The following is a 17,082-nucleotide window of genomic DNA, read 5'->3' on the forward strand; positions in this document are numbered from 1 at the left end:
TTTTTTTAACGTCTTTGTGGTGTCTTTCCTACTTAGCCCAATTTTTAGGGTTTGATTTCTGAGTTTCAAAACCAAACCAAGCCCCTACTGTACATTTATAATATAGCAAATGCTGTGGTAGGTGCTTTTCTGCATGTATGTAGTAGGACAAAAATGTTAATTTTAACTATGTGTTTTGGACTTTGGCACTTGAAAGCAGGTCCTTGAAGGGTGGTGAAGTTAGCCCATTTTGACATTTCTACTTCAGGCAATGCCGTTCATGATGCTGTTACTCTGCTGCCACCTGGAGGCCTTCTCCAGGATGTGCATTTAAAGGCAAGTAGAGATGCTGCGTACAAAAGCTGCCTGGTCTGGGTGTCCACTATGATGTTGTCCTCACTCCCTGCTGAGATTAGTTGACATGACCACACAAAATTAGGGTTATGACCTTTTTGTTGGTTTAATCATAGAAGCTAATATGCATTACAAATTCAAGAGCAATATATTAATGTGGCATGCAAATAATCGTATTATTTGCTTGCTGCAAAGCAAATTCAGTTATTGTTGTCCAGATTTTTATAAACACAAGACAAGTAAGATTGTCGGTTTCTCTGATGCATCCTGGTCTTATTACTTATAGCTTCATCCTTGTGCTTTGTCATGTAGAGCCATATAAATCAATACCTTATACTTTTTCTAAGAATAAACGTGGATGATAACTCCTAGCATTGTTGTCCAGAAGTAAGAAGAGCTTGAATAAATCCACCTGCAGGTTTGAGATGTTGGGTAATTAATAGAACTGACAAAGTGGAGTAGGGAAGTTCTGGGTAATGAACCTGCTGGAAAATTCCAGGGGTTTCCCCAGAATCAGCATTAAGCAGGGCTGTGGGGGAAGGGATGCGGAGCTTCCAGAAAAGGGGTGAGACCCTGCAATGATGTATGTTAATACGAATCTGGGGTAAAGACTTTTAGTCATCTGTCCTTGCTAGGGATGTAGAGTGCTTAATTTTCCCCAAGCCCAAACCTGCTCTTGGTGGTTATTTGGACAACAGTGGCTCTTGTTTATGGGCAACTGAGTATTTGGGAAGAGAACCAATCAGTGAAACCACAGAGAAAAATGCTGCCTTGGGTGAACCTTTTATTTTCATCCCAATATATCCTGACCACTACTGTTTCCAGGAAACCCTTTATTCAGAAAGAGGCCACCCGGTATGCCTGGGGCTGAGGTTGTAGCCTTAGGGCTGTGCTGGTGTTCTTGACTTTCAGTGATGTACAAGGAAAAGCCAGACCTCTTGTACAATGAGTTATGCCCTTTTGAAACATATTGAAAACTGGCATTTGAGGAAATAGATGTGTGGGATTTCCTTAGGCGGCTACGAGTCATATCCTTACAATCTGCTATTTTGAAGAGTCTTTGGTAGTGAGTAGCCTTCCTTTGGAATCAAGGGCATTTATTTATTTAATGATCATTTTTCTCCCCTAGAATTTCCTGTGAAAGCTCCTGGGCTTGTATACATCTTGGCCCACACAGACAATGCCAGAGTATGGACAGTCAGGTTATTAGACACTCTGCTCTGTGGAGAGCTGATTTTTAAGAGGCCTAATCTAAAAACCCACCTCTGTGCAGAAGGCTCCTGGCCAGCTAATTCACACTTGTCAGCTAGCAGTTGTTCTTCTTCGTAACAAAAGCTCCAATCAGCAGATCCTGATGAGAATTATTTCATTTGCAGAGATTAAGAATACAGTGTCCAGCAGATCAGTGCCGGAAAAGGAAGATGTAAAGGTAATGAATGACTCCCTGCTCTATTTGCTCCTTTCTTCTTTGCACATCGTTTCGTAAAGTAGAAATGAAGATTCAGTGGTAATAAAAAATTTTTAAAACACTAAAAGGTATGTGTCCCAAGTCACTTTCAGAACAATGCGAAATTCTCTTTTCTTTTCCTCTTTCTTTCTCTTTTTCTTTCTTTCTCTCTCTTTCTTTCTCTTTCTCTCTTTCTCTTCTTTTCTTTCCTTTCCCTTCCCCTTCCCCTTCCCTTTCCTCCCCTCCCCTCCCCTCCCCTCCTCTCCCCTTCCCTTTCTTTCCTTTCTTTCCTTTCTTGATGGAGTCTTGCTCTGTTGCTCAGGCTGGAGTGCAGTGGCATGATTTCAGCTCACTACAACCTCTGCCTCCCAGGTTCAAGCGATTCTCATGCCTCAGCCTCCTGAGTAGCTGGGACTACAGGCATACACCACCACACCTGGCTAATTTTTGTATTTTTAGTCCATGCCTGGCTAATTTTTGTATTTTTAGTAGAGACAGGGTTTCACCATGTTGGCCAGGCTGTCTCGAACTCCTGACCTCAGGTGATCCGCCCGCCTCAGCTTCCCAAAGTGCAGGGATTACAGGCATGAGCCACCGTGCCCAGCCCCATTTTCTTTATCAAAATTGTAATCCCTAGTCTTTATAACCAAACCTAACTATCTTTCTGAGTTGTAGTTGTATGTGCGAGATGATTGAATACATTCTGCAAAACAAATTTCTGCTTGAAGTTTGATGTCTATAGATATTTGCCAACAAGGTGATTATAAGAGTAAATCTGGCCGGGCGCGGTAGCTCACACCTGTAATTCCAGCACTTTGGGAGGCCGAGGCGGGCGGATCACAAGGTCATATATGTAATTTTTAAAAAACCCACTGGACTTTATCTTTTTCAGTGTGACAAAAGCCTAATGGTTCAACAGAATGAACATGAAGACCAGCACAGCCTTGATTTGGGTATGTTCTGAAATATTGCTTTTACCTATACTCATAGGGCATCCCAGATACAGGTATAGAGTGGACAAGAAGCAAGTACATTTTAACATAAATGTACTTGCTTCCTGGGAATCTTACCTATTTCCTGAAACCCATCCTTATAAATTTTCTTTGTGAGATCATTGGTAATACTATGACTCTAGAGGTTGAGACTCCATTTACAATCTAAAAAACAAGGCAATCAAAGCTTTTCCTGAACAGTTTTACTCTGATTCAGAAGCTGGCTCTGGACTTTTCCTGTGTTTCCTTGTTATTCCTATGAAGTAGGCACTACCAGTTTGAGGTTCAGGTGAAGCAGTTGAACCACTCGTGGAGAGTAGGTGGTGGAACTGCAATTTATAACTTCATTCCACCTGCCCCTAGAATCTCTAAGCTTACTAATATCCCATTTTGATACCCGGTGGGATTCCCTTGGAGCTGAGCCTATGTGACCTACCCTGCTGAGCTCAGGAAAAGACCAGATGCTTGTTCTGGGATTTGAGTCTGATGTGAGTGTCCTTTCAGAGGAACCAGGTGTTCCTCCACCCTCGGCAAGGTGGAGGTATTTCCTCCCTTGGAACCTGGGAATTCCCATCTGCTTATAAATATTCTATTTCACAACTCCCTGAGGATACCTTCCTAAATCTCCTCCCAGGTACTACTTCTTCAAGTTTAATTTGGGCCCTAGACCTATCTCCTAAGTTACTCAGAGGTGAGTAGAGCACAATGAAGCTGATGCGGGGTTTGAAGACATAGGCTGAGCTATCAGCAGAGGCTGAGTTTGGGGAGCTGGCTGGTCTGTGAAGACCTCTGGGGCTGACAAGTGAGAGGCAGTGAGCATGAACCTTCCCAGTTGGTTTCCTCAGGCTCTATGAAGCTGAGACGGCTCACACACCTGGAAGGCACAAGTGGGCAGGACAGCCTTAGAAACTGCAAGGGGTGAGGTGTTGGTGATGGTGGTGACTGAGGGCTCAAGCTGAAGTGCAATCAGGAAAAACTAAATCACTGCCCAGGGTGAGACTAATGGAGAGGGTGGATGACCCAGAGAGTCACCGTGAGCCCACATGTGCATGGGGCACCCTGGAGGCCGGGGGAGTGTGGTTAGTATGCTGTGCCGACACGCGACAGAGCAGTTACAACAGTTTGGAAATCATGCTGGGTAGAGCAGAGCAAGGAGGAAGCACCCGCCGTGTTGGTTGATGGTGTTGCTAGGAGCTTGGCCACGTGCCAGAGGTGGCTTGCAGGATATTGCTGCACGTGGCTCTACTGAAATTGGAAGAGAAATTTAGACCCGCAGCAAGCAATATACATGCCCTTAATATTTTTGCTATTTAAGGTAAGAGTAATAATTTACTTACAGAAGAGGGGAAGAAGAAGGCAAAAAGAAAGCAAACATCTCTGTATAGATGGCTGTCATGGGCCACTGATGTCAGGGCTGTAGCTGTTGCTCACGCACACAGGATGTCTCAGCTACAAATTGCATCATGCTTCTGGGAATGTTAGCTTTGAAGAATGTTTACTAAGAGGAATTGCTGGGGGAGGAAGATTGGCAGCTAAAAGTATTAAACATTGGGATAATCTTAATTTCAGGTTTTAAAAACTCACTCTAGTTTCAAACGTGTATGCTTGTGAGCAAGAAGACACGTGCTATAGAAATTGTAGTAGTTTGACCTGAGTGTTTTGTCAGTAACATCATTCTGTCTGTGAAGGATTTGAGAGACACAAATGAGTACAACTTTAATCCAGTAATTTATGAAAAGGATCATGGATGAATGTTTATTGTGCTAGCATTTGCTTTTTGGTTCCTTTAAACTTTTTGAATTAATAAAATCCCCTGACTTTTTGCAAAGGAAATGATAACAGATTTTCAAAGAACCTGAGACAGAGAAGGGGATAGCAAGCTGTGAACAATAGTCAGATGGTCAGACGCAGTCTGGAATAGGACATAGCTCTCCCCGGAGGCCACTTCAATATTCTTTTGTTATTTGTTATTTTTATTTTTTATTGTTTGACATGGAGTTTTGCTCTGTTGCCCAGGCTGGCATGCAATGGCGCCATCTTGGCTCACTGCAACTTCTGCCTCCTGGGTACAAGCACTTCTCCTGCCTCAGCCTCCTGAGTAGCTGGGACTACAGGCACCCATCACCATGCCCAGCTAATTTTTGTATTTTTGGTAGAGGTGGGGTTTCACTGTCAAACTCCTGACCTCAGGTGACCCACCTGCCTCGGCCTCCCAAAGTGCTGGGATTGTAGTCATGAGCCACTGCGCCTGGCTTCCTTTGTTATTTTGTAAGTGCTTTATTCTGCCCAATCTCTGAGGAAATGCTGATAAACAGTGTGGGATAAACACACGATAAATGCTGATAAATAGATGTGTAAGTCTTTGCTGACTGTATCGTTCAGAATGGTGTGAGGTGGGTGTGGCCTCACAGATGGCACAGTGCTGTTCCAGTGGTGCCCTGTGCTGATGCACACGTTCTCTAGCTGTTCTCTCCAGTGTAGTAGCCTGTGACCACCTATGTCTGTTGAGCATGTGATGTGTGACTGAGGAATTGGATTTTTCATTATCTAATTTTATTGTACTGGGAGGGGCAAAACAGAGTAAGTTCCCTTTGTAGTGGTGTTTTCTTTTTCCTTCTAGAAGTATTTATTTTGTTTATTTGTTTTTAGACAAAGTCTCATTCTTGTCACCCAGGCCGGAGTGCAGTGGCACAATCTCAGCTCATTACAACCTCCGCCTCCTTGGTTCAAGCGATCCTCCTGCCTCAGTCTCCTGAGTAGCTGGGATTACAGGCATGCACCACCACGCCCACCTAATTTTTGTATTTTTAGTAGAGATGGGGTTTCACCATGTTGGCCAGGTTGATCTTGAACTTCTGACCTCAGGCAATCCACCGGCCTCGGCCTCCCAAAGTGCTGGGATTACAGGTGTGAGCCACCGGGCCCAGCCTAGAAGCATTTTATTTATTTATTTGTTTTCTAATTTTTTAAAGTTTTTGTACATAGGAAATATATATATTTGTAGGGTATATGAGATGTTTGGATACAGGCGTGCAATACAAAATAAGCACATCATGGGGAATGGGGTATCCATCCCCTCAAGCACGAATCTTTTGAGTTACAAACAATCCAATTACACTCTTTAAGTTATTTTAAAATGTACAGATCAAGTCGTTATTGAGTATAATCACCCTACTGTGCTGTCAAATAGTACGCCTTATTCATTCTTTCTATTTTTTTATACCCATCCTTTGCGATGTTTTATTGCCCTTTCAGAGCATCAAGAATCACACTTACCATTAGTTTATACACTGAAAATGATGGGTGGAGAAATGTCTCCGGCAGGTAACAACTGGCAAGCTCATCCTAGCCAGGGACTCAGAACTACCTCTGTGAGGAGCTGACATTTATGCCAAATGCAGGAGTTATGGCCCCATTCTCTGCAGATGCTGTAAGGGGTTGGCATTTTGTCGAAGGAGAGAATCATCAATTGAAGGGCTAAGATCTGCTTCTGTTGCTGTCATAGTACAGAGTAGGACTCCTTCATATTCTAGGCAGGTAGGATGGGGAAAGATGGCAAAGCATTTGAAGGAAACAGCAGAAAAGAAGGTAGATGAAATGAAATACCAAAAAATAAGACAAAAAGGATTTACTTGGCTCAAATAAATGGCATGAAATGTGATTAAGAAATAGGATCTGGCCGGGCTCGGTGGCTTACGCCTGTAATCCCAGCATTTTAGGCGGCCAAGGCGGGTGGATCACTTGAGTTCAGGAGTTCGAGACCAGCCTGGCCAAACTGGCGAAACCCCATCTCTACTAAAAATACAAAAATTAGCCAGGCGTGGTGGTGCATGCCTGTAGTCCCAGCTACTCGAGAGGCTGAGGCAAGAGAATGGCTTGAACCAGGGAGGCGGAGGTTGCAGTGAGCTGACATTGTGCCATTCATTGCACTCCAGCCTGGGCAACAGAGCGAGACTCCATCTCAAAGAAAAGAAAAAGAAAAAAAGAAATAGGAACTGCTTAAAATTTTGATCCTATCTCTTAATCACATTTAGTGCCGTTTACTTGAGCCAAATGAACCCTTTGGGCAGCAGCAAATGTTATGCTGAGGAGAAGGAGAGTGAACATCTTGAGGAACAAGCGGACAGCCTGTGGGAAATGTAGAAGATGGGGAGTCTCAGCTGTAAAACTGGAATCCCAATTGCAAACAAAGATGCATAAACCAGCACTGAATTAGTAAAGCTGCAAATTGCTTGATTAGATGCTGTCTTGCAAGCTCTACTTTTAAGAGGTTGAATCTAAAAAAATAAAGCTGTATGGCTTTGGTTAGAAATTAAGATATCAGCCGGGGGCAGTGGCTCACGCCTGTAATCCCAGCACTTTGGGAGGCTGAGGTGGGCGGATCACAAAGTCAAGAGATCGAGACCATCTGGCCAACATAGCGAAACCTCATCTCTACTAAAAATACAAAAATTAGCTGGGCGTGGTGGCATGTGCCTGTAGTCCCAGCTACTCGGGAGGCTGAGGCCGGAGAATCTCTTGAACCCAGGAGGCAGAGGTTGCAGGGAGCCGAGTTTGAGCCACTGCATTCCAGTCTGGCCATAGAGTGAGACTCTGTAAAAAAAAAAAAAAAAAAAAAGAAATTAAGATATCCAGTTAAAAGTTAAGTTTCTCCTTGAGGACTATGAAACCATAGTGCCAGTGTCTCAAGGAAATTACAGAAGCTCCTGGAACATGATGTTTCTGTTCTTTCATCAAATAATATGTCAAAGTGAGGGAGGTTGTGGGTGACAGACCAGATGTGGTGACACTCATACTGAAGCTGATTTTCGGCAATAATTTATCACTCACGGTCTGCATTTGATGAAAGATGACATGAAATTTATTTGGCGAAAGCTGAATATCTTATGACTATTTGGTTGGAAAAAAATGATGGGTTGGTGAAACTGACATGTCAAAACAGGAACTATGTGAGCGTGTTTTGACTTTTCCTGTGAGGTAAGGTGATAGGGAGTTAGATACACTCCCTATAGGTGATAGGGACATGAGGATGGCATTGGCTGGCATCCTTCTTTTGGCTTGGAGAGACTCAGTACCTTGAAGCTCTAGGCATGCAGCAGTGCCTCATCTACTGTTCCAGGTCTGGCTGGTAGAGAGTGGGCTTGGTGCAAGTGCCCGAAAAGATACTAAGCATAGTATCTTGCAAAATAAGCCTCTTGGAAAAATTTATTTTAGTCTTCTATAATTATAGAAGTAATAAATGTTCCCAGTAGAATTGGGAATTTTAGAAAGAGTAGAAAAAAATCCCTATAATTTCCCCACCCAAAGGCAGTTACTATTAAATTTGGGTGTATTTCCCACCAGCATTCTTTCTTGTGCATGCCTGTAATTGTGAAAACAAGATAATTCATGTCCTGTGTTATTCATTTGACATATTCCATAAGTAAGCTCCATTTTAGAAAGTAACTTAAAACGATGCCATATGTTTGTTTTTGTTTGTTTTTATAAAGCACGTGCATTACTTTTATAAGAAAAAAGGGAAAATGTTGTGGCTCCTCAGCACAAGTATTTATTTCCTCCCAACTCCCTTTTTTATAATGCGCATTGTTGATTTTATAGAGTGATCTAATCAGTACGTTCGGGGCCTCAAATCACAGCTATTCTTAAATACTTTGGGCTACTTCATTGCTATTATTGTTTGTTACTAATATGTAAGATGAGGAAAAGAAAACATTTTGGTGGGTATTGGGACTGGGAGGGTGGGCACTGGGGACAGATGAACGAATGCTGGATATGGAAGGAAACCCGACTTCATGCCAAAAAACAAAACAGAAAAAAGAAAGAAAAACCCATCTAGAGGCCAGTTGGGAAGAGAAGGAAGCAGAAACAGACAGAAACAAGCAGTAGGATATGAAGTTCACATTTCTGTCCCAAGAAGACAAAGCCCTTTCATGACTGTAGACAAGACCAAGAGAGAGAAACAAAGCCTCCCCACACCCCGAAAGGAAAAACATCAGGAAAAGGAAACTGGTAGGAAATGATCGGAATAACCAAAGAAACAGTCCTTCTAAACAGAATGTTAGGGGGAGTATAATACAGGTTTTCAGGATCTCCATTTGTGGGCATATGTGGGAGAGTCCAGGCCTGTGCATGCTAGTGGTGAGCTGGGGGGGTGGTGCCGTCAATAGTGCTAGATTGGCAAACAACCAGATAAGTAGAACTAATTAGGTTAGTTTCTCTTCTTATATTAACCAAAAGTTCTTAGATTAACTAAAAGTTCTTAGATTAAAAGTATTATTATAAAATGGCACTTTTAAGCCGCCTGTGAAAATAACATTTTGAGGTGCTTTTAAAGAGGATCTTAAGTATGGCATCTTAGTAGCTGTGACCCTGTGAGTGGATGCTGACCCTCTTGGCTGTTATTTAATAACGCCTGTGTATCTAGGCTGAAACCTCAAGAATGTTGCATGAACATGGGCGGGGTTAGAACTCTTCTGAGACACATGTTTAGAATAGAATTTTCAGGCCTAATTTTTGGCAGATCTCTCTCTAAGTCCCAGGCTATAGAGCTTCTGTGGATTCCTTTTTTTTCTCTCTCTCTTTTTTTGGGGAGTTGGAGGTTATCTCTACCACAAACTGTAGCTTACCAGTGAATCATTTTGAAGTAAAGGGGCTGGAGACAATGAAATATGCCAAGAAGACCATTGGGAAGGCAAAGTTATTTGTATAAATTCTGACTCAAATTGTATTCCTTTTGTTCACTTCAAGGAAATTTTCTTATTGTGGTTGTTGAGGTTTCAAAACCAAGGTTGAGAACCACAGTCAGAGATCCCTGAGGGAGCTCAGCAGAGCTGAAATCACCCCTAACGTACTGGGTTTTCAAAATTTTGGGGTATTAGATAAACGGAGTTCTACTTTTATCTTAACTAATTACAAAAGGAATTAATGAAAGTCCACTGGTATTAGGTTCACAGATTTTCAGTGATTATCACCTGCGAGATCACAGATCTGTGGGAAATGGGAAAACTTTGGGGAAGAAAGTGTTGAAAAAATTTTACAACCACTCAGCTTATGAGATGATTAAACCTTTAAAAGTTAATTATTTTTGAACATTAAGAAGAATCAAGTGACTGTAATTTGCTGTCACAGGCTCATTTGTTGGACTTTAAAGTGTACAGAATGGGATGAAGAGAGTGGGTTGATGTTTACACCAATGTCTGAAGGACGTTACCAGGACCCCTGATGTGTGCCATCAGTACCAACCTACCTCTAGTACATTCTAAATTACCCTTTTCTTTCATTTTACAAGCCAACTTTCTGAAGTGTAATAAGGGAAGGAAAAGTGGCAGTACTTTCTCTCAGCTCTAAATTTTCCTTCTCTGGAATAAGATCCTTGACCCCAAATAAACCAGCTTAGTGACTCAGCACATTTCATGTATTCCATTCCTAAGGATTCCTTCATTTTGATATTTCAATCAAATGATTAGATAATAAACTTCAAACAAGTAGAAATTCTTAAGAAAATGACAATTTATAAAACATGAAACAAATGAAAACTATGAAATATATTCTGGAAATGGTAGTTAAAATGATAACATTAGGGGATTTCTTCCCCTTTTCTTGTGTTGAAACACTTCAGAATACCTGTGTATACAAGCATTTAAAAAAGAATTACATTCACAAAGGGATCATTGGGCAGCAGGCTTGATTGCAGTGTAAGTATGTGTGTGTGTGTGTCTGTGTGTGTAGGCTTGTTTCATACTGAGTATCCAGTGGCCAATTTTTTGGATGGGACTTTAGGGCAATTAAGATTCTGGTTAGCTTTCATGCCAGGCACACAAGTTATAACAATTTATTAGTACAATTTGCTTTGCCTTTTAGAGTGGCTAATTTAAAGGACATTTTAATGAAACATGGCCCCATACTTGAAGAATGGGCAAGAAGGCCAACAAAATTTATTCTTTTCTTCCTGCAACTTCACCAAATAATTGACTTGGAATCAGAATTAAAAGAACATTTGATATTTATGAAATGTATACTTACTCTGATACTTCTGACTAGCTGTGCAACAAATTCATGACAAATTACCAGATTTTTTTTTTTTTTTTCTGAGACAGAGTTTCACTCTTGTTACCCAGGCTGGAGTGCAGTTGCATGATCTCCGCACACCACAACCTCCACCTCCCCGGTTCAAGCAATTCTCCTGCCTCAGCCTCCTCAGTACCTGGGACTACAGGCATGTGCCACCACACCTGGCTAATTTTTGTATTTTTAATAAAGACGGGGTTTCACCATGTTGACCAGGATTGTCTTGATCTCTTGACCTCGTGATCCACCCGCCTTGGCCTCCCAATACCAGATTAATTTTATTTTATTTCTTCAGGACTGGGGTTTTTTGATGATTTCAAATTTAGGATCTTCGAATTTGAAATTAAGTAATGTATTCCTGTCTGCTTTAAGCTTTAGAAGCTCACTCTCCAGCTCTTGCTGGTGCTCTGGGCCAGTATCAGCAGGTCCTCCGGATCCCTGTCACTTAGATTTGTATTCACAGTCTTGTCCATGAAGAGTTTCTGTATGGGATAAAGTTCCTTGTTAAATGCCACTGCCGTAACACCAATGGTTCTCTACAAATTGAGTGAGACTACTGACCGAATGACAGAGGAAAATCTGAAGTGCTTCTGAAGAATCATGGTGACTCTATGTGCCTGAGCTACCACCACTGCCACTGCTGTCAGAATTTATTCTTTACATTATGAGGCTTTACTGAAGATGTGTCACTAAAGTATAGGGAGGAAAGATACAATCAGAGGTCAAACAGGAGACCCACTAGGAAGCAGTCTGTTGTTTCTTCATAATATTTTAAAATAACAGAAAATCAGAATTAAGAGTTAAGTTGGGCTGGGTGTAGAGGCTCACACCTGCACTTTGGGAGGCCAAGGTGGGAGGATCACCTGAGCTCATAAGGTCAAGACCAACTTGGGCAACATAGTGAGATCCCGTCTCTACAGAAAATTTTTTTTTTTCAATTAGCTGGGCATGGTATGTGCCTATGGTCCTAGCTACTCAGGAGGTTGAGGTGGGAGGATGGCTTGAGCCCAGAAGGTCAAGACTGCAGTGAGCAATTATTGCACCACCGCACTCCAGCCTGGGTGACAGAGTGAGACAATGTCTCAAAAAAAAGAAAAAAGTCAAATCGAAGGTGTCCAGAGCTTGAGAAAACTTGGAATGAGCTAGGTAGGTTTATCCAGGTTCTTGAGATTTGTCTGCCAGTGAAATCTCAGCCCATCTAACTGAGATGAATTTATCTGCCACCCAGGTGACAAATGGAAACCTCTCAGGGGGTCCACTCTTGAGATCTTATTAACCCCACGGAGACACTGTTTTTTTTCCATACTGAATCAGAACTATTTTCAGTATACTTCAGTTAGTTTCCTCAGAGTTACAGAGTTACATGGCAACTTCACATAGTAAAGAACTTAAGCGAAATCAATGGAGCTGAATGCAGGACCTGAATTCTATGTATCTGAATATAAATGCAAACATTCTTTCAGCATTAGTTCCACAGACATTTAGTGAATATAGATTCTGTACTTGTTGCTCCCATTCTTTAAATTTTTAAAAATAAACTTTACCTTTAAAGTTTTATTTATTTTTTAAGTATTTTTAAAGTTGTTTTTTTTTTTAAGTTTTAAAGTATGTAAGCCTATAAAATAGGCTTTATTTCGATTCCTTACTTTTTACCTGGTTTCTGTTTTCTATTTCAGGATCCTATTCGGATCAAGCTGCCATTAATAAATACTGGTCAGGAATTTTGTAGAATGTCCCTTAATTGGGGTTTTCTGATTTTTTTTTTCCATCATTACACTGAGAATTGTGGGTTTGGGGAAGAAGACCCAAAGGTAAAGTGCTGTTTTCATCACACCATATAAAAGGTACATACTAACAGAGTTCTTTGTCACTGTTGACGTTGACCTTGATCACCTGGCCGAGGGAGCGTTGGTCTGGTTTCTCCACTGTAAAGTTATTCTTTTCACCTCTCTTTCCACACTGTGTGTAGCCCACACATAAAGAAAAAGTTGGGAGTTAATCTGTATCCTTGTGGGTGTGGTATCCTTGTGGGTGTGATATCTACAGAAATTACTTGGAATTCTTCTACATGAGAAATTTGTCTGTTCCCTCCATTACTTATTCAGTCATTTATTTATGTCTATATAGAGTCATGGATATTTATTTTGCACTTTGGGTAATAATCGAATACTACTTTATTTGTTGTCAAAGTGTTCCATTTTTGGTAGCTGGGAACTCTTTTAGTTGGCTCTTGTATCCTTTTCACCTATCATCAACATTGTATGTATTTTTTTTTTAGGGTGGTGAAAGTGTTCTTTGATTCTTGAATTGTAGATACACGACACTATGCATTTATCAAACCCACAGAACATTAGAGTGCACAGAGTAAACCTTAATGTATGCAATTTTAAGAAAACCTTGAGGTTGGAGTATCCTAGGATGGAATGCAGAATGTGACAAAACAATCTAGCTGTGTTAAAAATGTATGCAATTTTGGGAGGCCAAGGAGGGCAGATCACGAGGTCAGGTCAGGAGATCCAGATCATCCTGGCCAGCATGGTGAAACCTCATCTCTACTAAAAATAGAAAAATTAGCTGGGCATGGTGGCGGGTGCCTGTAATCCCAGCTACCTGGGTGGCTGAGGCAGGAAAATTGCTTGAACTGGGGAGGTGGAGGTTGCAGTGAGCTGAGATTACCCCGTTGTACTCCAGCCTGGCGACAGAGTGAGACTCTGTCTCAAAAAAGAAAAGTGTGAAATAACCTTACCAAAGGGAATTTTGGGTGTAGTAGGGGGAGGTGCAGATCTATTAACTTTGGAAATGAGTAGAGTCTATAAGAATAAAGGCAAAAGAAACTGTACAATAATCACTGTCCTCTAGTTGATACAGTTTTTTTTCTCACAGGCAAAAAGGTTAAGAATTTTGATACCACTCTACATGTATTTCACAATTAAATAAATGGATTGCAGCTAGTAGCTGCCAGGTTTCTCTCTTTTGGAATGGGTGCTTACAGATAAGCGGGGGGAAGAGGCTAGAGTGATCCATGTGGTAACAGATTCGAGTTATAGATATCAACATGCACTCCTGTTTAGCTAATACAGATACACACAGTTGAATATAGAAATATTTTGTATATATGTGTATATACATAGGTTAGGATACACATATATGTTTTCTTGATCTGTCAGTTAGGAGTCTCTAGAAGGAACCACACCCTAGAAGCATATATAAGATGAGCCTGCCCGTTTTATTTTTTTTTTTTAAGTGAGTTTTATCTATCATATTTTATGTGAATTTTAGCTTCAGATCTATGGAATTTACAGCTTAAATAAATGTAATTATTAAACTCTGCTCATTTGATACTTCATAGTTAACTTATTTACATGTGGATGACAATATAAAATCTATAGTCAGTTAAACTTTAATTTTAAAATTGATAAAAATAAGTCTGTGAACAAGTCTATGGCATGCAAGATGTTTTCTTGGAAGGTTTGGGAAAATTGGAATGGAACATTATTAGTTAGATGCTGCTCTCCTGAAGTCCATGGGTTCTTCCTTCTAGGAGGGATTTCTTCTCCTTAGGGTACATCAGGCACTTCCCTATCCCTGCGTCCCTCCTCTGTCCAGACTTGGGGCTGTTATTTTTGCTTCTCCCACATCCAGGGCCCCTCACATCCACTCTCTGTGCTGCCTCTACAAGATAAATTCAAAATTCTTCATGATTTATTATTCAGAACCACTGAGCACATTTGCCCTAATTCTTTCCTTTCAGATTATGCTCAGAAACTTTAGCATTTAAAACAAAAAGAGCTTCACCAAAGTTTCCTGTTGTTTGTTCTTTTTCTTAAGACAATCATCTAGGTAGAACTTACAACTGTAGCAATATTAACCATTGGTGGTGGAAGCTTTGACAATATAATTATTTGACATGTTGCTTCAGTCAGGAAATCGATTATTAATTTTTATTAATATTAATATTTATTAATAATATATTATAATTATTACTATTTTCCTGCCCTGAGGTGTGTTGAGTATTTTCTTGTTTTCTTATTACATGTAGACATATGTCATAATATGAGTAATTTCTTCTTGCTGGGCTTCTATGTGGTATTCATTTTTTTCTCCTTAGAGAATAGGGGATGTAAAGACCACATCAGAACCTCTGCAGATGCATATAGATTTTTTTTGTTGTTCAAATAAATAAAGGTAATAGTAATAGATAAGAAATTAAAACATTTTGTTTTCAGCAAGATGGCATTATAGACAGTGGCATCATGTGATTCCAATTTATGACAACAGTGGTTGTACCAGGCTCCCAATTCATGTCTATTTTATGTGAATTCAATTTTATGGGCTCTGTAAAAAATAGAAAGCAGGGAGGGGAGGTAGGGAGGAAAATAATAATTCATAGCTCAGGGTGGCTGCACTCATCATTTGACTTTGACAGGATAAAGTCTATGGTGAGTGCGACACTGCAGATGTGAATGTGCTGTTCCTACCATGCTTCTCAGAGTGACAGCGTCTTGGCACAAGGGTGAGAGCCATGCTCACAAAGATCTTCATTTTCTGTACAACATAGCCTCCCTGTGAAAGTTGCCCGTTTCACCTGGTGCCTGACCGCAGTTAGCTCCGCAGAAGAACTGCTTGTGTTGAGCTTGCTGAGAGATGACATGGTAGCTTCTAAAGGGATTTTGAGGAAGTCTTTATTCATCCCTGATTTTCACCTTAGGATAGAAGTTAAGGCTGCATTTGATGAAGCATACATTAAATTGTCACTGCACTGGCTCAAGTTATCCAGGAAAGGCTTATCCTAGCCTCAGAGGCCTTGCTTCCTTTTATCTGGATTTTTTATGACTTTCTAGGAACTACGTCTAGTAATATTGAAAACTGTGGTGTCTTGGTGACTTAACAATGCAGTAGAGAAGTAAAGCAAATCTTCCTCTTCGAGCTCCTTCACTTCTTCCCCTCCCCTTTTTTCTGTCTTGGTATGATTTTCTTGGAACTTCTTTGCACATTGCCTTGTCTCAGTTTTGAAAATCAAACAATTACTCCTGAGAGTCAAATTGAGACTATTTCAGTGGCTGGGAGCCGTGGCTCATGACTATAATCCCAGCACTTTGGTGGGCCATGGCAGGCAGATCACTTTTGGTCAGGAGTTCAAGACCAGCCTGGCCATGGTGCATGCTTTGTAATCCCAGCTACTTGGGAAGCTGAGGAGACAGGAGAATTGCTTGAGCCTGGATGGCGGAGGTTGCAGTGAGCCAAGATCACATGACTGCACTCCATCCTGGGTGATAGAGACTCTGTCTCAAAAAAATAAACCAGAATATGATACTTCGATAATTAAAGTGATACTAGTGTAAGAATAGAAAAAAAAAAAAAAAAAAAAAAAAGTGTTTCAGTATCTATAATGTAGAAGAGTAATATATGAAAGGGAAACTTTATTTACATTCACATTTAAAGCTTGTTGAAAATTCACTTAAGTTCTTCACTGTTACAATCTCATTGGATCCTCACAATAGCCATTTAAAGTACAGATGTTATGATTCCATTTGATGAGACAACTAAGGTTTAGAAAATGTGAATGACTTGGTTAGGGCCCCTAACTAAGTGATGGAGCCATTATTTGAGCCCAGATATATATGTTTCCCAAATTAATGATTTTTCTTTTTAGCTTGTGGTACATTAAAAATGTAAGTATCCAATCATGGATATTGGCCTGAAGTTTTCTTTTCTTGCTGAGTCTCTGCCAGGTTTTGGTATCAGGATGATGTTGGTTCATTGCAGCATTTACAGTAGCAAAGACTTGGAACCAACCCAAATGCCCATCGATGATAGACTGGACAGGGAAAATGTGGCACATATAAGCCATGGAATACTATGCAGCCATGAAAAACGATGAGTTCGTGTCCTTTGTAGGGACATGGATGAACCTGGAAACCATCATTCTCAGCGAACTGACACAAGACCAGAAAATCAAACACTGAATGTTCTCACTCATAGGCTGGTGTTGAACAAAGAGAACACATGGACACAGGGAGGGGAGCATCACACACTAGGGTCTGTGGTGGGGGAACTAGGGGAGGGACAACAGGGGATGGGGAGTTGGGGAGGGATGGCATGGGGAGAAATGCCAGATGTAGGTGATGGGGAGGAAGGCAGTAAACCACATTGCCACGTGTGTACCTATGCAACAATCTTGCATGTTCTTCACATGTACTCCAAAACCTAAAATGCAATAAAATGTATATTTAAAAAAATGTG

At 40.8% G+C, this 17,082-nt stretch overlaps 1 protein-coding gene, 1 long non-coding RNA gene and 1 pseudogene across 4 annotated transcripts in view; 1 reads left to right on the plus strand and 2 right to left on the minus strand.

Moving 5' to 3' along the window:
• Window positions 1-17,082, plus strand: part of ARHGEF28 (Rho guanine nucleotide exchange factor 28) — a 319,351-nt gene that overhangs the window by 169,103 nt on the left and 133,166 nt on the right. For all 3 annotated transcript variants that reach the window (XM_017527640.2, XM_017527638.2, XM_017527639.2), the window contains exons 8-9: window positions 1,710-1,762; window positions 2,673-2,733. In XM_017527640.2, coding sequence (XP_017383129.1) covers window positions 1,710-1,762; window positions 2,673-2,733 — 114 coding nt within the window. The remainder of the gene's footprint in view (window positions 1-1,709; window positions 1,763-2,672; window positions 2,734-17,082) is intronic.
• Window positions 11,131-11,571, minus strand: LOC108303704 (annotated as a pseudogene).
• The window catches only part of LOC108303706, a 9,670-nt gene continuing 6,811 nt past the window's right edge, over window positions 14,224-17,082 (minus strand). Inside the window, exon 3 of the long non-coding RNA XR_005200089.1 lies at window positions 14,224-14,511. This is a non-coding gene — a long non-coding RNA (uncharacterized LOC108303706). The remainder of the gene's footprint in view (window positions 14,512-17,082) is intronic.

The sequence above is a fragment of the Cebus imitator genome, unplaced genomic scaffold, assembly GCF_001604975.1.
Source record: "Cebus imitator isolate Cc_AM_T3 unplaced genomic scaffold, Cebus_imitator-1.0 Scaffold50, whole genome shotgun sequence".
NCBI lineage: Eukaryota > Metazoa > Chordata > Mammalia > Primates > Cebidae > Cebus > Cebus imitator.